Raw genomic sequence first — 24,344 nt, 5'->3', positions numbered from 1 at the left:
ATAGAATCATAGAGTTGGAAGAGACCACAAGGGCCATCAAGTCCAACCCCCTGCCAAGCAGGAAACACCATCAGAGCACTCCTGACATATGGTTGTCTAATGCTGATCTGAGCAGACCAGCATAGGGTGAGGAGTGTGATCATGGCACTGGAATGCGAAGAGAATAAAGCATTTCTTCCCAAAATGCTAGTTTCAAAGGAAAAGGCCACCCACTTCCTCTCACATTACTCTCACAATACTCCACCATTTTATTTTATTTGTAAAACTTCTGTTCGTTATGAGTTTCCTCCTTCTTCTGCAAAGTCAGCTCTGGAGCATTCATCCTGCCCTCTTTTTAAGAACTGTGAACACCAGCAAGACTAGTCTCTACTTAAGTCAGATTAGGTCTGCTGTTATTCTAGAATAAAATCTGGTGGGTTTTTTATCACCTGGAAAGGCCCACAGAGTCCAATCTGATTAAACTCTTTTTGGACACAATTCTACTGAGCTGCAGAACAATAGTAGCTGTTTGTTCTTGCTTTATAGGGAACAGATCCAGCTGGCTTTTAGCAACATCTGAGTTTTCAATTATAAGGGCTGGAATGAGTAAGAATGGGCAAAAACATGATTGACGGCTCCCATGAGGTGCATTACTGCAATACACAGCTAATACTTTTCTCTCACTGAATCTAAATACTCAGTGTCTCAAGGATTCCCTCTAGATGAAAATATGGGATGGCAGGTGTTCGCCGGTTTTGTTGTCCTGTTTCTCAGAACATTGTGACCCAAGCACAAATGTATTTGGAGTCAATAATATCAATAAGAATGTGTCCAACTGTGAAATTTCTAGTCAAACAGGAAAATGCAATCAGATTGCTCTGGACAGTGTTTATACAAACATAAGAACAGCAGTCCCATGTCCCATATTGTGCACCATTTCAATATTATATCCAAACTACCAAAATTTTAGTAGTTCTGCTGTGAAAATAAGACACCATACCAGATTTGCCAGAAATGTTATCAAGGACTAGCTACTATGTAAGAATGTAAGGCTTGAATTATTGTGAAAGTCCCAGGTTCAAATCTACACTCTGGTAGGAAGGTTCTGCTCCATACACTTCTGGTTGGCTACTGTGAGAACAGGATGCTGGACTAGAAGAGCCACTGGGCTGATCCAGCAGACGCTTCTTATTTGAAGCTCACAAAGCAGCACTGGGCAGGTAACTATTTCTCCATCTAACATACGTCACACGTGGGGGTTCCACTGTACAGGGAAATCCAGCTGGGAAAGACAAGACTCCACAGGGCCATCTGGTGTCACAGTACTTTATTACATACACAGTGCCTATAAATCGTTTCCGCCAATTTTTTTTTTTAACGAAAAGGCATTTTATATGTGTTGTATATGCGATATAACACTGTGGAGTCCCCCCTTCCCCAACCGGACTTCGGTGTACAAGGCGCTTCAGGGTGTCGCCTCCTTGAGGTTTCAATGTTTGCGCCAACAGCAGCCACCCCTCCCCCCTCAGAGTCCGCCTTGAGGGAGCAATAAGAGGGAAGGGGGCCCTGGCAGCCCCTCTGGCCCTCCTCCTCAGCAGGGCTTCTCTTGCGTGGGCCCCTGCCAGGCCCAGACCCGCGGGCCGCTCCCCCCAGAGGGAACAGGGCGCCACTCCTTCCGACTCCGGCGCGCGGCACGCGGAAGAAGACCGCGCGCCGGCTCTGTGCTCTGTCCCCCAACCGTCCCTTTGTGACCGCGCGGAACTCCGCCCCGCCGCCTCTCCCATTGGCTGCCTCGCGCCAGGGGCCCGCCTCAGGGAAAGTAGTTCCCGCATATAAAGGCCCTGCCGGGGAGCCGGGGGGGGGCGCGCAGGGGCGGCGGCGGCGGCGGCGGCGGCAGCTCGAGGGGCGATGGCGTCCGGCGCCGCTGAGCAGCCGGGGGAGGGAGCGGGGGCGGCCTCGGGGGCGGCGAGGGGGCGCCGCCTGGCTGTCCCCGTGGGGGGCGGCGCGGGGGCGGCGGCGGCGGCGGAGGAGGAGGCCGGGCCGCTGCCGGCGCCGTTTCCCTCTCACCTGGGAGCTCTGAGCGGCAGCGGGAAGGCGGCGCTGTACTGCGACGACCTCCTGAAGGGCTGCAAGGTGAACCGGGAGGAAGACGAGAGCCCGTCCGAAAACCCGAAAACCCGCCCCCTCGGCCCCCCCCCCATTACTGATGTGTAAAGCCCGCCTTTTCCCCTGACAGGGACTCAAGGCGGCTGACAGATATGTACTGCGCAAATAAGTGTCATATGCATGGGCTACACTCGTTCAGCTTTACATGTGAATAACTACAAGTGTACAGCTCAACTGTCTGTTAACAAGTAGACCGATGGCACGCTTGTTGAATGTAATGTGCAGGAAAGCAAGTGGGAGAAATAGGCTGATGAGACTGTATAGGCATGTATTATTTACTTAACATAGCTAGAGAATTTGTGCACAAATCTCGGCTTGCATAGCATCTATGGCAGGTAACAATAGTAAGAAAATAGAAACACATAAAATTTAAAAGTAAATAAAATGTTAAAAATAAGTTGTTGGCATCTGTCTGTCTCCAGAGTGCACCTCTGAGGGGGATGTCAAACTGTGTTAGCAGCAATGAAGTGACCTCCCTTGGCAGCGAGTATGAAGGGCCTGGGCTGCCCAGATGGCAAGAAACAACCCCCCCTCCCCCCGCTGTCCAAAGGAAAACAGCAATACATTTGGCACCAGCTGGGCTGCCGGTGTTGCTAGGCAGGGGCATACAAGGCCCTGTCCCAGCTGTCTTAGGGACTCCTCTCCGGATTGTACATTTATAAGAAGGAGCTGGGGACACATACATCCAGAGCAAATTATGTTACAGGATAGGCATTTGTGTGCTGAGAAAAACAGTCTGAGGAATTCCCTCAATTTTCACAACCCACAACTTCATAATTAAAGATGGTTTCATTCAGCTAAATCCTACTCGTAGATGCATTGACATATTGTGTGTGTGGTTGGCCGCACCCTGTAGAGAAAGGGATTTGGCTAGCTGGGCAGAAAGGGAAAGGATCAATTTTGTATTATAGATTAATTTGCAAGGTTATGTTTTGATCGTTTCTGAAAATATCCAAATACATTTCTGACATTTTCTCCTTTTACATGAAAGGCAGAAGATGCCAATGAAGCCATTAGCAAATACCTTTTGGAAAAGTTGAAGATGAAGGAAAAATGGCTTGGAATCTGGAAGACCAATCCAGAACTTTTTTTTGTTAATTCTGAAGAAATTCCCATACCATATGTTGGTGTGCTTGTTGAGGTAACTACATTTCTCTTTAAAATGTTAATTTAAAAAAATATTTGGTGAGAATTAGTACTTTCAGTTCAGTGAATATTAATTTGAAGATAGCCATAATTTGAATACTTTGTTGTGGCAGGAAACATTATAAGTCTCTCAGAAAGTTTTTGAATACTTTGCCTTTTTATTACTGGGTCTGAGACATCGTGCGATGAAAGTGAAGCTCCCACCAGTTCAGCTATGCCGTTGGGAATGTTATCTCAAGTGTCTTACTTACATCCAGCCATCTGAAAGCAGTGAGGCCTTACCTTTATCATGTTTCTTTCATAGTTCTGTAATAGTTCTATACAGGTAATCCTTTTGTTCGAGCGTAACGTTCTGGAGCCTCACATGCGTCAGTAGAATGCACAGAAGCCTTCTCCATCCCATTCCATCCCATTTTGGGACTACTTCCGGGTTTGGCACAGTGTGGTCACATGTTGTTTGGACGTGCCTAAATCAGTCATTGCCTGTATTCCCTTTAAAGCACCAAATGGCCTGGCTCCTGTATAACTTAGGAAATGCCCTATTCTGATAATTTCCCCTGTTCCGAATGTTCCATTCCTTTTTTCTTTCAGTGACTATAGTGAAACCAGGACTTTTGCAGGTCACTTCCAGATGACATGTTTGTTGATGATTCATATATATATCAAATAAAAACATGAACTAAAAACAGAAAACAATACATATATCCCCTTTGACTTCCCTCCCTCCCTTTTGTGGATCCTTATGTTATAATTCTCCCCCCCCACATCTCCTTTATAACTCCAGTCTTTAATAAAACCTTAAATATTCCTTAGTTCAAATTTTTACTACAAGTCTCAAATCAATCCTGCTAATGAATTTAATTGTTTACAATAATTTTTCAAATAAATTTTATATTTTCCCCATTCTTCCTGGTTTATTCTTCCTGGTTTCTAATTCTTCCCTTTAATTTTGCCATTTGGGCATAGTCCATTAATTTTATCTTTCATTCTTCCTTGATCAGGACCATATCTTCCTTCTATCTCTGGGCTACCAGCATCCAAGCAGCTGTGGTCACATACATGAACAGTTTTTTTCTGGTCATTTGATATCTAATATTCCTAAAAGAAAAGCTTCGTTTCTTTGAAAAAGTTATCTTTAACATTTTTTTCAACTCATCTTCTCCCAGAAGGTTTTTATTACCTTATATGACGACCACATGTGGTAAAAGGTGCCCTTTTTTTCTTTGAATTTCCAGCATGATTTTGATTTATACATTTTAGCTAGGGTAAAGGTAAAGGGACCCCTGACCATTAGGTCCAGTCATGACCGACTCTGGGATTGCGGCGCTCATCTCGCTTTATTGGCCAAGGGAGCCGGCGTACAGCTTCCAGGTCATGTGGCCAGCATGACTAAGCCGCTTCTGGTGAACCAGAGCAGCACACGGAAACTCCGTTTACCTTCCCGCAGGAGCTATTTTACCAGGAGTTAAATACCATTTGTACATCATTTTCATGTAGTTTTCTTTCAAAATATAGCATGCTGTAAATTTTAAGTCTACATTCCATAACCTCTTCCATGCTGCTGTTTCAATATTATAACCAAAGTCCCTTGCCCAATGTATCATCACTTATTTAACCTGCTCATCTTTTTTCAGCTGTATTAGTTAGTATCAAACTTTATTTCTGTCACAGACCAGCATAAGATAAAAGATATGGATAAACTGAACTCATAAGACTTAAAACAGGTAAGGAATAAAAACTAGCCATTCCAATTTTGTTTGCCATTGGAATGTTTGCCATTCCAATAATAGATTGAACTTTTTGGAAATTAATTTACTTTTGTTTTCTAGCAACTCTTTTTCAAATAGAGAGGTTTTAGTTGAAAAACCATTTTTTAAATCCAACTTAAATACAGTGGTACCTTGGTTGCGGATGGGATCCATTCCGGAGCTCCGGTCAGATCCCGAGGTTTCCGCAACTGGAGGGACCACGTATGTGTGTGCAGACCGCTTCTGCACATGTGCACGGCACAGTAGAGCGCTTCTGCGCATGTGCACACAGCAAAACACTTCCGGGTTTGCTGCTTTTGCAACCCAAAGTTTACATTACCCGAGGGTCACATAAGCTGAGGTGCTACTGTACTTCATTAAGCTGATGATACTGCAACCAGTTGGATACTAAACTTCTTATATCTTCAAACCTCCTTCATTTTATCTCTTGATCTACTTCTATTAATAGGTCTTTATAAGTTATCCAGTCATTTCACATATTTCTTATTTTCACAGATATTGCCTCTATTGGGAAAGTCACCACAGTGTTTTTGTTCTAATTGTTTATATTTTATGTTTGTTCATAATTCATCCTGTTGTTTGCAGAGAAATTAGATAACGTTGGTTCTTTGATGAGCATTCATTCTGATTTGTTTGTGGGGAGGCTAGACGACGTTGTGTCAAAGCTAGTGTCATCCTACACTTTCTAGTGCATTTCCCCATCACTTTCCTTGTTGCAAGAAGTCTGAACTTTTAAGGGGAGGTGGGTTTCTTGCACAAAGCCTTCCAATCAAGTATTGTGCCACCTGAATTTGCCTGCATGTCCTTGAATCCCACCGCAAAATAGTAGTAGTCTGGAAGCTCCCCCAGTGATGGTTGCTATTCTTTGTAACCTGGAAAGTCTGCCTGGCAACCTCTGCCAGGAGGTGAAGTCCTTTTGGTATGAGGCCTTCCCCAAGTATTTACTTGTTGAATTTTGATTGTGCTCCTTAAGTAAGGTATTTTTAGGATTGCATTCTAGAAGGTGGGGAGACACAGTGACCATATTACACACAAGGGAGCATAGTATATAGTGTAAACAGGGTACTATTTTTATTGTATTTTTAGGTTTGAAAAAAAGTATAATAATGTCACCAAGATAAAACTTTTCCAGACCAAGTTCAGATACCTAGGGGTACAAATAACCAGAAACCTCAATAAATTATAGCTCCACAACTACAACCCCTTGTGGCGACAAATTACAAAGACCTAAACAGATGGAACAACATGAACTTCACTCTCTCAGACAAAATAGCCACGATCAAAATGATCCCCTCCCAGATCTAACCTGCCTATTCCTAACCCTCCCAGTCTGGATTCCCCCATCCCAACTCTGTAAACGGCAGAAAAAAACCTACACTTCTTTATTTCTCACACAAAAAAACCCAAAATAAGCTCCAAATACCTGCACCTCCCCCCCCCAGAGGGAGAATGGGGAATCCCCAACATAGAACTATACTACATTGCCAACGAAGTACGCCACCTAATCCCATATATTCTAAAAGATGAGACAAAACAATGGATACACCTAGAAGGGGACACAGTTAAAAATACCTGCACCACAGCATACCCATTCCTTCCCTCCCAAACAAACTAAGGAAAATTCCCACAACACTTTTTTTTAAAAAAAATAATTTTTATTAACTGGCCAATCACATCAAATTAAATCACATCATATAAATTCCGAATTACAAAGCCAAATTTTTAAATTTTGTTGGGGGAACCCATACTTCAAGATCCAAAGGGGAATTCAGATCATCTTATTACTGCGTTAATGTCCAAATCAGTCCCAATCAGTCCAAACAAAGTTCATAATTCTATCCAGTCTTATCTTGGTGTTGCCACATCATATCTTGTTCATATAATTTCTCTTTTTCCTTTACGATCTCTTCTGTTAGTCTCCTTAAGCCGATAGCAAGTGTAATAATCCTGTGTGGATTTCCCGTTCCTCCACTAAGTCCAGATGGTTTCCATATATCTCCTTTGTAGATAACATCACTTTTTCCATCGTAAATTTTGGCATTTGTCGCTCTTAAGTCCCACCGAGGAGTTGATTCACGATATGTAAACAACTCTATTTCTCTCTTTCTCCTCCCAGACCCAAGAGCTCCCACAATGCCTCACAAAATGGCGACGGTATTTTTCCTGAGTGTGACACTCCAAAACTCTTAGCTTTTCAGCTTCATCTTGAAACATTGCTTTGGATCGAAAGTTTATCTCCACACAGCCTCAAATCCACAGCTTAAGTCCTTAATTTCTGACTCATTAGGGGAGGGGATTCTTGTTAAATCACATAAAAAGGTAGAGGCAGGTTTTTCCCCCCCTCCCCCCTCAGTCATTTGTCATACCGTATCTTTACGTTCTTCTCGTATTTTATTGTTGTCTTGTTATCAGAGATCTCTTCTGTCAGCAGTATTTACTCCCCTTTTTCCTTGATGTATGTGCAATTAATCATGTCCAAATTGTTTCTTTTTAAAGATCATTGCAACCAGCGGCGCGAATCGGGGACGGCGTCGAGGAGTGCCGAAAATCCCACAGGAGGACTTTGTGCCTAGTGCCCCCACCCCCACAAATTCGGGGGTGGTATAGGGCACAGCAGGCAAGGGCCGTCCCCCCCATAATCCTGGGGGGGTTAAGGAGGCTAATTACCCCCATCATAGCCTCCAAATTACCTCGTGTGGGTCGGAGAGATGTTATTGTCAGCCATCTTCCGATGCGCCACCTAGTGGCCCCCCCAAAATTCCCACAACACTTAACAGCTACACACAGACCATGCTTAAAGCATGGAAAGCAGAAATAGGCAAACTGTTCCCAGCCCCTTCCCAACTAATTCCCCTGGCATACCACCCATTATTCCACCACACAGCACAAAACCTCCAAATAAAAACCTGGCAAACCAAAGGCCTATATCTCCTAACAGATTTCTATAAAAATAACAAACCCTTATCAACACAAGAAATACAAGATAAACTAGAAGACACCCAAATGCCCTGGCTGACACACCACCAATTACCGTACATTCCCTTTTAAACAATCCAGTGGTAAAAGCAGCAACTAGTCCCCTGACAACCTTCGAAAACCTCCTCCTAACAACAAAGGGTCATGTCAAAGGGATGGTATCTGCAGTATACAAAATGCTACTCCAAAACCCCACAAACCCCCTAGACGTAATCAAAAAACAATCGGAGGACGACATAGGCTATGAGATTAACCCCACTCAGTGGACCAGAAAGTTAAACCCCCCTTTAAATCCATATCAACAAAAAGGAAAGAACTCACTCTGAAACTCATCTACAGGTGGAAATCTACAGGTGGAACCTAACACCAAGGAAATTAGTTCTAATACGCCCAGGAACCTCACCAAAATGCTGGAGAGGGTGCACTTCCACATGTGGTGGGAATGCCCCAAAATCCATTCTGGACAACAGCTATAAAAGATATATGCAAAATAACAAAGCAAGTATTAGAAATATCCTCAGAACCGGCCCTACTAAACATCTTCCAAGACAATAATGCCCACTCATATCACAAAGAACTCATAATCCACCTACTCTCAGCAACCAGAAACATCATAACCAGACACTGGAGAGACCTGTCAGGAGTAAGCATGGACCAATGGTACCAAATAGTATGGGAAACAGCCTTACTAGAAAAATTAACCAATACTATAAACGGAAACTGACACGGGGACAAATAGAAGACGCCCTCAGGGACATTTTTCAGTCTTTGTGCATTCAATAATCTGGTGTTTAGAAAACCTACCATTTCAATGTTCTTTAAGCATAATGGACTGGGCAATCTTATACTCCCATGTGGGTGGGGGGACTTAAATTGCTGCAGTGTCAGCATAACTTGTGTCATATCCAATAGCCTCTCAGTTGACCTATCTTGAGAACAGGATTGTAGCCATAAATTGTATAACAAAAGTCAAAAGAGCTGAGAAATCTATATATAAATCTTAATCTATTTTAACCTTGTAATTGTTTCTTTGTTACAGGTTACTTGCAAACTGCCCCAGAATCCCTCTGCTAACTTCAAAGTTTCTGTATCTGTAGCTGAACCCTTTTCCTCTAATATTGCAAATATTCCAAGACAGTTAGTTGATGAAGTTCTGGAGGAAATGGATCATTGTGTGCCACTTTTGGAAGTCTATCCTGTAGAGGGGCAGGACAGCGCAGTGTATGATATAGCCAAGGCTTTGGAAATTGTGAGGTATGTTTTTCCAGAGTTTGGGATTCAACAGCATATTAAAGAAGGTGTGACAAAATAGAAATAACTAATAGAAAAAGAATTTAAGAATATTAGACTGAGGGTAGAAGCTTATTTTTGAAGTTAGGGAGGTAGAGTACACACTTTATGTGCAGGTGATGGTTCCTGGCATCCCAGGTAACAGATCGTGATGTGAAAGATCTCTGCCTGACAGCTTTGCAAGCTGCTACCGGTCAAAGTGGAGAATAACAGGATTGATGGAGAAATAATCTGATCTGATAAAAGGCAGCTTCCTTTATTTCATTTTAAGTCACAGAACCCTGAAATATTAAAACCTTACAAAACTTACTAGTGGTCAGTTAATGTGTCCTTCAGGACTTTACTTTCTCCCCATTATTAACAGCTCTTAGGCAACAGAAACACATGATCAGTGGATGCATCAAAATGTAGCGAAATTTGGAAAGCCCTGTACCAAGGATGAACTGCTGGCATTCTTTTAATGGTTATTAGCCATTCGGAGCTGCTAATTTGTAGCACTGACATTATGAATCTGTGGTTTCCAGAAGTTAGGTGCCTGTTGCTTCAATTGCATATTCTTGTAGTATTTTATCTCAGATCCTTGTTGACTTACCGGTCTGTCATCTGGAGCCATGGCTGATGTAGGAACATTATTTCCCTGGGGCCTTGTTTTGATTCTTATCTTTAATTTGATTCTTCTTGGTTTGGAGCTGTAAGTTCCTGCCATATGTCAGCTGCTTTGACTAATGTGGCCATCCCACTTATTATGCTTTAAAATACTACTTCCAGGAGATTTTCAACAGATGTTATTCAGCCATTGTATCTAATTAGTGACTACAGTTTATTCAAGGGTTTGTTGTAGGCAATTTCATCCAAACTTTTGAGTTTAAAGAAGTTTAGCCAAAAATAAACAGAACCTAACCAATATTTGGTCCCACCTTTGGGGGAAGTGTGAGTTCATGTCAGTTCTGTATTTTGCTTTAATCTTTCTATTTTTTTATATATAAAGGAAGCCTGCTTTGCTTCCTCACCTGCTACTCTTTTACAATATTCTGGGGTTAATGTGGTCAATCTGTCAAATGGCTAAACATAAAGAAGTTTTTATTTCTTTAGGCTGCAGAAAGAAAGGAGAGCATAAAAGACTTTATAGAAATATAAGGACATTTAAAAATATCCCAAAACAGAACATCAATATTTTAAACCAAAGTAAGGCACCTATTCAAGCAAAGCCAGGCAGATAGGTGTTTAGACATAAGAGAAGACAATACATTTTAGCTGACACAGCTCTCCCAGAAATGAAGTAAGAAAGGATTCTTTTATTGAGAAAAAGATGGACTACATTACAGTGGTACCTTGGGTTAAGTACTTAATTCGTTCCGGAGGTCCGTTCTTAACCTGAACCTGTTCTTAACCTGAAGCACCACTTTAGCTAATGGGGCCTCCCGCTGCTGCCACGCCGCCGGAGCATGATTTCTGTTCTCATCCTGAAACAAAGTTCTTAACCCGAGGTACTATTTCTGGGTTAGTGGAGTCTGTAACCTGAAGCGTCTGTAACCTGAAGCGTATGTAACCCGAGGTACCACTGTATTGTGTACCAATAATACGGTAAAGTTGACGTAATATAGACAGCTTGTACATTACAGTTTTTCTGTACTGTATAGGAAGAGGTATAGCAAGATTAACAAAATTAATTTTGTAAACTTTTATTTTGCTTTTCCCTCTTTTGCCTTCTGAATTTCATTATTTCTGCTATATATTTTTGCTAGATATTCTGGCAGTGAATGTCCTTTTTTAGCTTATTTACATGTCCATTTTCTACAGTAAAATATACCCAAAGCATCTCAACAAAAATCAACTTATTAGCAAAATGCATAACTTCTGAAAAATAGTATGTCACAAAACATATAAAAAATTCAAGTAAGATAAAAATGATTAAAGAAAGGATGAGATCCAACATTGTGTTAGTTCAAAAAGATTGACAGTTGATGTTATTCTGTGTTAGCACACAAGCTTAAGTGCCACAGAGTACAGTGGCACCTCCGGTTGCAAACGGGATCTGTTCTGGAGCTCCGGTCAGATCCCGAGGATTCCACAATTGGAGGGACCGCTTCTGGGCACGTGCGCGTGGCGGTGGAGCGCTTCTGCGCATGCACACGTGCCAAAAAGCCAAAAATATACTTCCGGGTTTGCGGCTTACGTATCCTGAAGTTTACAGAACCAGAGGGATACGTAAGCAGAGGTACGACTGTATAACAGTAGCAGTTGTGCTGGCAATCGGGTGACATCTTTCACAAGGGGAGGACATCCATTGGATTTGGTGGCTGTGCTGTTGTAAGGTGAGGCTGTTGTAATGGTTGTTGCATTAACAAGCTGCCACAACTGGATATAACCCATAAGGAATTGAGTATCACAATTCAGTAATCTAGACTTAATAGATAACTAATACAGAGCAAATATAAAAATTAGAGTTCAAAGCAAAATAAACAAAAATAACACTGAACCATCCTAAAACTGGGTTCATGGCACTCCATGGGGCCACAGTAGCTTGGCTTAAATGCAGTTCAGAACAGGCAAGGTCTCACAAGGCCAAATGGTTCACAGCAGCTAGATGGTGCCCTTGTCTCTACTCAAGTACTAGGGAGTGCCAAAGATGGTAGTCCTCTTTCTCCAGTCTCCCAAGTGCCTCCTAAACTTTGTAGCTGTATATACTTAGGTACTTTTTATAATAATTATCAATGCAATGCAACTATGGGTTTTTATTTAGGTTCTTCTATGACTTCCTTTGGAGAGACTGGGATGATGATGAAAAGAGCGAGACCTATGCTGCACTGATAGAAGAGAGAATTAAGATGTAAGTATGCTGCTCAGGTGAGCTCCCGTTGCTCAGTCCCTGCTCCTGCCAACCTAACAGCTCGAAAGCATGTCAAAGTGCAACTAGATAAATAGGTACCGCTCCAGCGGGAAGGTAAACGCCGTTTCCGTGTGCTGCGCTGGTTCTCCAGAAGCAGTCATGCTGGCCACATGACCCAGAAGCTGTGCGCCAGCTCCCTCAGCCAATAAAGCAAGATGAACGCCACAACCCCAGAGTCGGCCACGACTGGACCTAATGGTCAGGGGTCCCTTTACCTTTACCTTATGCTGCTCAGGAATAGTTCTCACAAACAGCAGATGAGGAAGTACTTCAGATTTTTGGTGAAGGCTCTACTGAGTGATGAAGAGGGCTAGGTTAGAAGCCATTAATTTCCATAACATAAATTGGATTTTATTTGTTTTAATATATAGAGGGACATCCTGTCATGAGAGCAACTTCACCTGCAGTTTTCATAGAATCATAGAATCATAGAGTTGGAAGAGACCCCAAGGGCCATCGAGTCCAACCCCCTGCCAAGCAGGAAACACCATCAGAGCACTCCTGACATATGGTTGTCAAGCCTCTGCTTAAAGACCTCCAAAGAAGGAGACTCCACCACACTCCTTGGCAGCAAATTCCACTGTTGAACAGCTCTTACTGTCAGGAAGTTCTTCCTAATGTTTAGGTGGAATCTTCTTTCTTGTAGTTTGGAACCATTGCTCCGTGTCCGCTTCTCTGGAGCAGCAGAAAACAACCTTTCTCCCTCCTCTATGTGGAGGAGGGAGTTTTAAGTGATGCAGTTCTTATTCAAGTTAACCTCCTGATCTGCTGTTTGAGAGAACTAGTAGAGCTTAGTTTTTGCATAAAGTTTCAAAAGGAGAAGCTCTAATTTTCTTAAATCTTCATAGTTGGTGTGATATTCAGAATGGGACTATCCCTGCTCCGATTGCTCATCGTTTTAGAAGAAATCTTGAAAAGTACAAAAGTCTGCATTTGGAGTTGATTCATTACCAAAGTAATATTAAAGAAGAACCCACAGCAGAAGAAGCAGTTGAATGTTGGAAAAAGTATTATGAATTGATAATGCTATGTGGATTGTTGAAAATATGGGAAGATTTACGCCTGAGGTAATTTAAGTTGGCATTGATTTAAAAAAATGGTTCAATTATTTTGCTTGTTGTCCAAATAGCTTGTTTTAATTACCTATTGCTTTATTAATTGTAAGTACAATTCATTTGTTAGTGAATTAGATGTTACTACAGTGGTACCTCGGTTTTCGAACGTAGAATCATAGAATCATAGAGTTGGAAGAGACCACAAGGGCCATCGAGTCCAACCCCCTGCCAAGCAGGAAACACCATCAGAGCACTCCTGACATATGGTTGTCAAGCCTCTGCTTAAAGACCTCCAAAGAAGGAGACTCCACCACACTCCTTGGCAGCAAATTCCACTGTCGAACAGCTCTTACTATCAGGAAGTTCTTCCTAATGTTTAGGTGGAATCTTTTTTCTTGTAGTTTGGAACCATTGCTCCGTGTCCGCTTCTCTGGAGCAGCAGAAAACAACCTTTCTCCCTCTCTATGTGACATCCTTTTATATATTTGAACATGGCTATCATATCACCCCTTAACCTCCTCTTCTCCAGGATAAACATGCCCAGCTCCCTTAGCCGTTCTTCATAATGCATCGTTTCCAGGCCTTTGACCATTTTGGTTGCCCTCCTCTGGACACGTTCCAGTTTCTCAGTGTCCTTCTTGAACTGTGGTGCCCAGAACTGGACACAGTACTCCAGGTGAGGTCTGACCAGAGCAGAATACAGTGGCACTATTACTTCCCTTGATCTAGATGCAATACTCCTATTGATGCAGCCCAGAATTGCATTGGCTTTTTTAGCTGCCGCGTCACACTGTTGGCTCATGTCAAGTTTGTGGTCAATCAAGACTCCTAGATCCTTTTCACATGTACTGCTCTCAAGCCAGGTGTCACCCATCTTGTATTTGTGCCTCTCATTTTTTTTTGCCCAAGTGCAATACTTTACATTTCTCCCTATTAAAATTCATCTTGTTTGTTTTGGCCCAGTTCTCTAATCTGTCAAGATCATTTTGAAGTGTGATCCTGTCCTCTGGGGTGTTAGCCACCCCTCCCAGTTTGGTGTCATCTGCAAATTTGATCAGAATGCCCTTGAGTCCATCATCCAAGTCGTTGATAAAGATGTTGAATAAGACCGGGCCCAAGACAGAACCCTGTGGCACCCCACTAGTCACTCTTCTCCAGGATGAAGAGGAACCATTGATGAGCACCCTTTGGGTTCGGTCCGTCAGCCAGTTACAAATCCACTGAGTGGTAGCATAGTCAAGACCGCATTTTACCAGCTTCTTTACAAGAATATCATGGGGCACCTTGTCAAATGCCTTGCTGAAATCAAGGTAGGCTACATCCACTGCGTTCCCTTCATCTACCAGGCTTGTAATTCTGTCAAAAAACGAGATCAGGTTAGTCTGACATGACTTATTTTTCAGAAATCCATGCTGACTATTGGTGATCACAGCATTCCTTTCTAGGTGCTCACAGACTGTTTGCTTAATGATCTGCTCCAGAATCTTCCCTGGTATTAATGTCAGACTGACTGGGTGGTAATTATTTGGGTCCTCTCTTTTCCCCTTTTTGAAAATAGGGACAACATTTGCCCTCCTCCAGTCTGCCGGGACTTCGCCTGTTCTCCAGGAATTCTCAAAGATGACTGCCAGTGGTTCTGAGATCACATCTGCCAGTTCTTTTAATACTCTTGGATGCAGTTCATCTGGCCCTGGAGACTTGAATACATCTAAACTAGCCAAGTATTCTTGTACTATCTCCTTAGTTATTCTGGGCCGTGTTTCCTCTGCTGAATCATTTGCTCCAAATTCTTCAGGTCGGGCATTGTTTTCTTTATCGGAAAAGACTGAGGCAAAGAAGGCATTGAGGAGTTCAGCCCTTTCTGTGTCCCCCGTTTGCATTTCACCATCTTCTCCTCTGAGTGACCCCACTGTTTCTTTGTTCTTCCTTTTGCTACGAACATACCCATAAAAGCCTTTTTTGTTGCTTTTAACCTCTCTAGCAAGCCTGAGTTCATTCTGTGCTTTAGCTTTTCTGACTTTGTGTCTACACGTGCTGGCTATTTGTTTGAATTCCTCTTTGGTGGTTTCCCCCCTTTTCCATTTTTTGTACACATCCTTTTTAAATCTTAACTCAGTTAAAAGTTCTTTAGATAGCCACCCCGGCTTCTTTAGGCACCTTCCATGTTTCCGTCTCATTGGTATTGCCTGAAGTTGTGCTTTTACTATCTCCATCTTAACAAACTCCCAGCCATCATGAAATCCCTTTCCTTTTAATATTACTGTCCATGGGATCTCACCCAGCACTTCCCTAAGTTTTATGAAGTCGGCTTTCTTAAAGTCAAGAAATTGAGTCCTAGTATGCTTGGCTGCTCCTTTCCGCTGTATAGTAAACTTCAGAAGAGCATGATCACTAATGATCACTAATGATCCTTCCACTTCTACCCCACTAACCAGGTCATCAACATTGGTTAGGACCAGATCTAAAATGGCTGTTCCTCTTGTTGCTTCTCCCACTTTCTGGACAATGAAGTTGTCTGCAAGGCCAGTGAGGAATCTGTTTGACCTTATGCTCTTGGCTGAGTTTGACATCCAACAAATATCCGGGTAATTGAAGTCCCCCATTACTACTATCTCCCTTCCTTTTGCATGCTTGGCCATCTGTTCCAGGAAGGCATCATCTATGTCCTCCGTTTGGCTTGGGGATCTATAGTAAACTCCCACAATGAGGTCCCTGTTATTCTTCTCTCCCTTAATTTTGACCCAAATGCTCTCACTTTGGCTTTGAGGTTCTAAATCTTGGATCTCTTCACAGGTATACACATCCCTGACATATAACGCCACTCCTCCTCCTTTCTTGTCTGGTCTGTTTCTCTGAAATAGATTGTAACCCTTCATTATTACATTCCAGTTGTGGGACTTATCCCACCATGTTTCAGTGATGCCTATTATGTCATATTTAGTTTGCTGTACCAAGAGCTCAAGCTCATCTTGTTTATTACCCATGCTTTGCGCATTAGTGTACAGGCATTGAAGTCCATTAATCATTCCCCCGTGTCTCTTATTTAAGGATTTTTTCCTCCCACCACTAGGTCTGCGTGCTGTTTGCTCCATTTGGTCTATGACATTTGGATGATCATCTTCATCAATTGATAGACTCCTACCTTCAGGAGCACTGTCTTCCTCCCCCACATTAGTCAGTTTAAAGCCCTCCTGATGAGGTTTCTGAGATTTTTGGCAAAAACATTCCTCCCAACCGTTGTGAGGTGCAGCCCATCTCTTGCCAGAAGTCCATCTTCAAGAAACTGCAGTCCGTGATCTAAGAATCCAAACCGTTCCTGTTTACACCATTTGCGAAGCCAGCTGTTCACTTCTACTATTTTTCCCTCTCTCCCTGGGCCACATCGTTCAACTGGGAGGACAGATGAGATGACAATTTGTGCATTTAATTGCTTCAATTTCCTGCCCAGAGCCTCATAGTCTCTTTTGATCTTCTGGAGGCTATTGCTTGCAGTGTCATTGGTTCCCACATGAACCAAGAGGAAGGGGTATTTGTCAGTGGGTTTTATGATTCCTTGCAGTCGTTCAGTTACATCTTGGATCTTAGCCCCGGGGAGACAGCACACTTCCCGAGACATCTTGTCAGGCCCACAGATCACTGCTTCTGTTCCCCTCAGTAAGGAATCCCCTATCAGCACTACACGCCTCCTCTTAGGTTTGGTCGGGGTTCTTCCGTGATCTGTCCGTTCCAAGGTCGCCTGCACATTCCCTGAGGACTGACTTTGCTGCTCATCTTCATATACCTGATCGACTGTAACGAGGGAGAGATCCTCAAATGGAGTCTGCTCTTCATCTTCTATGCTAGGGGAGAGGACCTCAAAGCGATTGTGTATTTCTAAACAATCAGAGCGAACCCTGGGCCTCCTACTTCTTTGAGTCACGCTTCTCCATATATCTGGCTCCTGTGTTGGTGAACTAGCCTCCTTCTCAGGGGAGTCCCCTGTCTCCTCCTTGGTGGAGACAGTGTGCTCTGTTGCTTCCAAGAAGAGCTCCAGCTCTCTAATTCTTTGGAGCGTAGACACACGTTCCTCCAGTTGCTGGACTTTGTCTTTTAAGAGGGCAACCAACATGCGATTGCTGCAGGTAAAGGTGCCTGCCACCTTTGGCAAGATGGCAAACATTGTGCAGGAACCGCAGGCGACTGCAGCTGTTCCCTCACTCTCCATCTTGAGAACGTGTCGTTGGGGCTGGCTACAGTGGTCCTCCATCATAAGAAGCGTGCAGACAGGACAAATAACTCCCCCCCAAAAAAACCCTAGGTCTCCCCCAACAAACGTTTGAGACTAGCTCCCCTAAATCTAAGAGATGGATTAAACTGTGCGTGCCGCTGCCCTGCAAGCTCTGATAAGCTCCTCCCACAGCTAATCACCTGCCTCAACAGAAACCCTGCCCCCTCTGACCTTTGCACAGGGAGAGCAGCTAATCAGCCACAACGTAATCTGAACGTAATCTGTTCTGGAAGACAGTTCAAGTTTCGAAATGTTCGAAAACTGAAAACTCAGTACGGAAGCCTCAAAACGATAAACTCGAATACAGAAGCCTAATTTCCAGTTTGACTTCCAAGGCGCGTTCGAAAACAACAGCATTTACTTCCGGGCTTACAGCATTTGAAAACCAAAATATTAGTCAACGGAGACGTTAAAAAACCGAGGTACCACTGTATATGTTTAATTACATTGACCATAATTTGTGTAGATGTACACTCAGATTGGCGTGTCCTGGTGTAGTTATATTGTGTATTTCCATTATAAACAATTGCTAGGAGATATCTGATGAAATGATGTCACCTTAACTGTCTGTCCTGTTGTGCCTAAAGTGCCTTCATAAAATCATAGATGATAAATGAAATACTCCTGACACTACAGCTGTGGCCTGGACATTTCTCCTCGTATGTTTTCAGATTGTACCATTAAGGCAGAGACTTGAAATTACAGGATTGGACATTTGGGTATACACCTGTTTACTAGTTTTTGCATTTCTGTTTTTTATTCTGTTTGGTGTAACAGTTGAATAAATATTAAATTGGGAAACTCTGCCATAGCCTTAAATTTGGTTCCTTTAAGTGTATGTACATACTTTTATTAAGAAATGTTTGCAGTAGTAAATAACAGAAAATACTTAATTTTCATACCATTTTTGTCATCAATGGGAAGAACAAAAGCAGCTCTTCTGAATACGCTTAAAAGAAAGCAAATTCCATTGAAATTGGTGGGAATGGCATGAGAGCCACATATGATAAATAACTAATTATTTATTTATTAGTTAAGATAATCATCATAATGCCAGTAGATTTATCCAGATCAACAATTTGCAGAATTTGTAATGGATTGCTTCATTTTTTGAAAGGCAGGAGCCAAGGTAGGTTACATGTCTGCATGAGTAATTATGCTGCTAGTTTCAGTGTCTGGCAACTCAGAAGAATGGGGAAATTCCTATCTGAGAACTTGTAGAGCTGCTAGCTGTGTTTTGTATAATCATAAAGAAACTTTCTGAACTTACATAGCTGTCAACATTTCCCTTTTTTTAAGGGAAATTCCCTTATTCCGAATAGGATTCCTCACAAGAAAACGGAAAAGTTGACAGCTGTGAACTTAGTAACAATGTGTTCTTCCCACAATTGTACATATTTCCATAAGTAATTAGGGTCATGGTGGTAAGTGAAGTTCCACCAAATAGAAAACCTATTACAGTGCATTTTAGGTACTTTCCCCTTCATATTAATCTAGACAATGAAGGAAAAAGTACCTAAAATCCAGTGTAATAGGTTTTCTATTTGGTGGAACTTCACTTACAATGAACTCTTATTTTAGAGTTAGAAAGGATTAGTTGTAGAAAAGCAGGACTCCTCCTTGTTACCATGCGACAGTTAGCATGTCTGTTTAGTTCTATTAAATTCCACGGGGCTCACTTTGTTCTGCAGTTCCCTGTGATGTAAAAGCTGCCAGTTCAGCTGGTCTTTTATACTTAAGACTATGTAAGTTTATTTAAATATGTATATTCTTTTGTAATAATTATTATATTCTATGCTTCAATTTCATTAAAATATTTAATAGAGCAAAAGTTCAAAAATTGAATGAATTATTTAGAAAACACTGGGGGGCAGAGGACATGGAGCATGAAAACGTTTAAAAATCTTTTTTTCTTATACTAGCAGATACTAAGTTTGTAATACTAATGATCTGTGAATATATTGGTTTCTGCTTTTAAAGATTAATCTCCCCTCCAAAATGGTTGATAAAAATGCTTTCAAATAGCTTTGATGCAGCACCCTTTAGTTATTTTTAATTAGCTGCCTTGAATACTCTTTATACTTTAAGTAGTTGAAGTTCAAATTTTATTCATTTTAAGCCAATATTCATAGTAAATATTTCTAGGGCCTACAGTGCAATTACATCAGTTGTAAATGAAGTTGTCTGGTAAAGAGTAAAAATACTGAATGCTTCGTATTTTTTCGCTTTGCATTTTCAAGGCTTTGTCATGCCAGACATTTCTGGTATGCTCATTTTCTGTAGGGATATTGTTTAGGCTTAAATGTCTGTATCTGTGTAAAGCTGAAAGAAATACAGTGCTAAGCATACTTGAAGCCAATTTTATTTAAATACATCTACAGAATGCTTTGCCTAAGGCATTACTGATAGTACAAAGTTCATTTTAAATTTTAGGGCTCATGGACCTCTGACCCCAAGAATTTTGAAACGTAGGAAAGGACACAGAGATGATGGAAAAACTGTAACTTACATTGTTGCAAAAACAGCAGCAGCAGACATGGTAAGGAGTTCATTTGAATAAATATCCAAGTAGCTGAGACTGCTGCTTCTCCTTCAGCAAGCTTTCCTTGATATCCCTTCTTCTCTCCAACCCTACCCAAACAGCTCTTCCATTATTGCTCCCTTTGTAGAACTGTAAGGTGCAGGATTCTTTTATTTTGAAATACTGTAGACTTAGCTGTTGCCTTCTGCTCTCTTCACGATTCTCCCGAAAGCAGTCTGGCTGGAAGGGGATTGAATTCAGCAGTCTTTTGATTTAATTTCAGTTTAAAAACTGTCCTAATAAGCTGCTGTTTGTTTTAGTGCTAGCAAAGTAGATGAAGAATAGCATTTTTGCACTGGCAAGGTGTTTATGGAAACACTATTATCATTTCAGAGAGCCTGTCATCTTGGTGCTGGTCTCATCCAATATGGCACTTACACACATAACCCATAAAGGAACTTTGCCCAAATTGTTTTTTGTTTTGTTTTTTAGAGAAATGCTAACAACACTTGTGCACTTAATACAGAAGGAAACTAATGTGTACAGTGGTACTTCTAGTTACGAACTTAATTTGTTCCAGAGGTCTGTTCTTAACCTGAAACTGTTCTTAACCAGAGGCATGCTTTTGCTAATGGGGCCTCTTGCTGCTGCTGCTGCGCTGCCGGCATACGATTTCCGTTCTCATCCTGGGGCAAAATTCTCAACTCGAGGTAACTCTTCCAGGTTAGCAGAGTTTGTAACCTGAGGCATTTGTAACTTGAGGTACCACTCTACTGTAGGTAGGGAACAGCATGTAAAGTTCAGAGAGTTCCTAGAAGTATGCTGCATAGAAGCAAGAGTGAAAGGATAGGCTAAAAAAACCACATTAACCTTTAAAACAAGACTGGCTAATCCCCGATTTTACTTTGTATCTGTCTCATCTGCCCAGGTTAAAGAATTAGCCCCAGACACACTTCTTCAGCAGCATGATAACTTAAACCTGGCTTTGGACAGCTGTTACAGTGGAGATAATGTGCTTATTTTCCCAGGAGAATATAAAGCAGCAAACCTTTCCATGTTAACTGAAGATATTGTTATTAAAGGTCAGTAGTGTGCCTGCTGTGGTTTTTATCAAATAGATTAAGAAAACTAAAACCAACTATTAGAATAAAGATTGGTTAAATGTGAGGCTCTTTCAGGTTTTCAGAATTTGGAGAGTGAATCACTTAAGGTTTTATATAAAAACATTTCTTGTTTGTGTCTTTTATTATAGGCATTACAGCTTCTTAATAAAGTTCTGAAGCAACTGCAAACACGTGCAGCACTGGTCATATTATCTGCAATAGCAAATTAATCATCAGCTGTAGAAGAGTGGGTCTAATTTCATGGTCTCCTGTCCTGCTCTTGAGCATAGCTTTACAACTATTGCTGGTGATCTGATTGGGACTACAGTCATACCTCGAGTTGAAGTTGCTTCAGGTTGAGCGTTTTCGGGTTGTGCTCCGCGGCGACCCGGAAGTAACGGAACGCGTTACTTCCGGGTTTTGCCGCTTGCGTATGCACAGATGCTCAAAATGACGGCATGCGCAGAAGCGGCGAATCACGACACGTGCAGACGCGCAGATTCAGGTTCTGGGGCTCCAGAACGGATCCCGTTTGCATCCAGAGGTACCACTGTACACGGGTGCAGCCATCAGTGTTGGATCCCGTTAGGAACTATACAGTGCAATCTGCATACAGTTTTGTGTCCTGCTAAATTCCAAGTTGGCTCAGAATTGGCTCCAGATTGTAGCAAATGCAAGGCATGGTCAGCTCTCTGTTTTTCTGACAGCCACCAGCCAACCACCAAACTGTGCCACCAATGTGCATCAGTCCTCTGAAGCAGATTTTGCAGGTGGCGTGGGGGCTCAGAAGAGAGGAAAGGAAAACTGCATTCTGGCTGTACAAGGACAGCATTGAATACCATCCATTATTTTTTTGAAGTACAGTGGTACCTCGGGTTACATACCCTTCAGGTTAGACTCTGCTAACCCAGAAATAGTACCTTGGGTCAAGAACTTTGCTTCAGGATGAGAACAGAAATCGTGCTCAGGTGGCGCGGCAGCAGCGGGAGGCCCCATTTGCTAAAGTGGGGCTTCAGGTTAAGAACAGTTTCAGGTTAAGTACGGACCTCCGGAACGAATTAAGGACTTAACCCGAGGTACCACTGTACTTAAAGCTGCTTGGTCAAATGTACATTTCCTCCCTACCCCCACTGTCCAATTTCTGTGCACTTCTACATTTAATTGATTTTAATAATTCCGTTTCTCCATTTTGTTTAGGAGTTGGAAGACGAGAGGAAATTGTGATTGTTTCAGATCCTGTCTATGACAGTTTTATAGTGTCCAGGGCTCAAAATCTGAGGATAATGAATATTACTGTGCAGCAGCAAGGGACTCTCGATGGTATTATAGTAGTTGAATCTGGACACACATTTTTGGAGAACTGTGTTTTGAAGTGTGAAGGAACTGGTGTCTGTGTACTTGTTGGGGCTTCTCTGACAATTATAAACAGTGAGATTACTGGAGCTCAGGTACTCTTATTTCAGTTCAAAACAAGATACAATACACATATGAGAATGTAAGATGCTTTCATTCAGCGAATACACAAAAACCTGGTTTAATGCAGAAGGGGAACCAATAATGAAAAGACTTGATGTCAGTGATAGATAGCACAAATTTCAATATTACAGTTGCCGGTCCACAGGAAAGAGGTGTGAGTGGACGGGAAGGTAGATGTGACAAGAAGACTTGATTCCAATCAGTTTTGCAGCATGCAAGTGGGGTTCTGGTCCAGTACTCTATGCACTCCTCAGTACTGCGCAGCTGCTAGTTGCTGACCAGAACTCTAAATTATCTGCATCAGTTAACTTGTATTCACACACACAAAAATGATTTTGTTCTGATAACATGATCAGTAGGAACAGCTAGTTGCATGTCAACCCAAATTTTGTTTTTTGCACTCAGGGGGCTGGAGTCGAGTTATACCCAGGAAGCACAGCTACTTTGGAGGGTAACAAAATTCACCACTGCAATAACTTCAGAACCTGTGACTCCTCACATGGTCGTTTTGGTGGAATTAACATTAAGGTAAATTTTTGTTGACAATGTAATGCTACTGTAACAACCTAAATTAATTTGAAAAAATTTCCATGTTTAAGAAGATAATTTGATTAAGATGCTACTGAGAGTTTATGAATAAACTTTTGATTCCTTCTTAACAGGTTCTTCCTGCTCCTAAACTAAGGATGAAAAACAATCATATTTACAGTAACAATGGATATGGAGTGACCATAATTAAGCCTTCTGAGCAGCTGTGTGCTACAGCTGAAGGAACAGTGGAATGTGCTGCTGCAGGAGACGGCGAAGATTCTGTTTCCAAACTAATGCAGGAATTGAGCCTTGAGATGAGCACAAACATACTAGAAGACAACACCAAAGGCATCAGCATAGTTAACTGAAGCTACAGGTTTCAGCTACAAAGGAAAACTTGTTGTATTAAAAGATATTAGTAAGAGTTATTATGGATACTGATGAAACCTGAAATAGCACTGTAATTACTATTTCTTAGTAAAGAGAAAGCTCTTCATAGCTTGGCAAGAATTTAAGCTTAATTTCCATTTAAGTCTTTGGCACCAGAAGCCATAGCTTATAGCTCAAAATATAACCCCTTGGAGGCTATCAGTTTGAATTCTGTACTCACTATTCCAACTCGCAAATATATTTTTTAAAAGCCTGTACAGCAGTAACCTACCTTCAGACTTACTGAAAAGTAGTTAAAACTGCTGATTTATTACTGCAAGTTTGTCTTGTTGAGTTAATTTTTACTGTATTATAAACAGGTCTTACAAATGAAGTAGGATATTTTGAACGCCAGTCCCATAAAATTTAGCATACTTCTGGCAGGTCAAGGATAGAAGTCGGGGGACAGTATGACTGAGGAGCTAGAGCTAAACTTGACTTACTTAAAATTGATTATGTGAGAAATAAGGAATTCTGGACTTGGAAGTGGAGTTAGTCCTTTTCAATTCAACATTAAAAGGTTAACTGTCAGTTTTTCTGGCCCTTTTATTATCCTTCCACATCTAGTGTTAACACGAAGGCATCATTAATAATTTACCGTATTTTCCCGTGTATAAGATGATGGTTTTTGCTTTTAAAAAAAATAGTCAAAAATTGGGGGTTGTCTTATACATGGATGGTGAATGCACAGGGGTTCTGGTATGGGCAGCCCAGGCTGTTCAGATTTCTTAATTTTGGGTAAAAAA

At 41.8% G+C, this 24,344-nt stretch overlaps 1 protein-coding gene across 1 annotated transcript; it reads left to right on the top strand.

The window, feature by feature from the left end:
* Positions 1-1,887: 1,887 nt before the first annotated feature.
* Positions 1,888-24,133, top strand: SHCBP1L (SHC binding and spindle associated 1 like; the record flags this gene model as incomplete). The annotated part of the gene is made up of 10 exons (XM_081866513.1): positions 1,888-2,112; positions 3,137-3,286; positions 9,076-9,290; positions 12,070-12,156; positions 13,065-13,283; positions 19,972-20,077; positions 20,988-21,141; positions 22,360-22,610; positions 23,044-23,166; positions 23,301-24,133. The coding sequence occupies 10 exons, from the start codon at positions 1,888-1,890 to the stop codon at positions 23,535-23,537; spliced, it is 1,767 nt and encodes a 588-aa protein (XP_081722639.1). The 3' UTR covers positions 23,538-24,133.
* Positions 24,134-24,344: the final 211 nt, after the last annotated feature.

This window comes from Podarcis erhardii, assembly GCF_964252035.2.
Source record: "Podarcis erhardii genome assembly, chromosome: 6".
NCBI lineage: Eukaryota > Metazoa > Chordata > Lepidosauria > Squamata > Lacertidae > Podarcis > Podarcis erhardii.
This window is presented reverse-complemented; position numbering and strand designations above follow the sequence as displayed.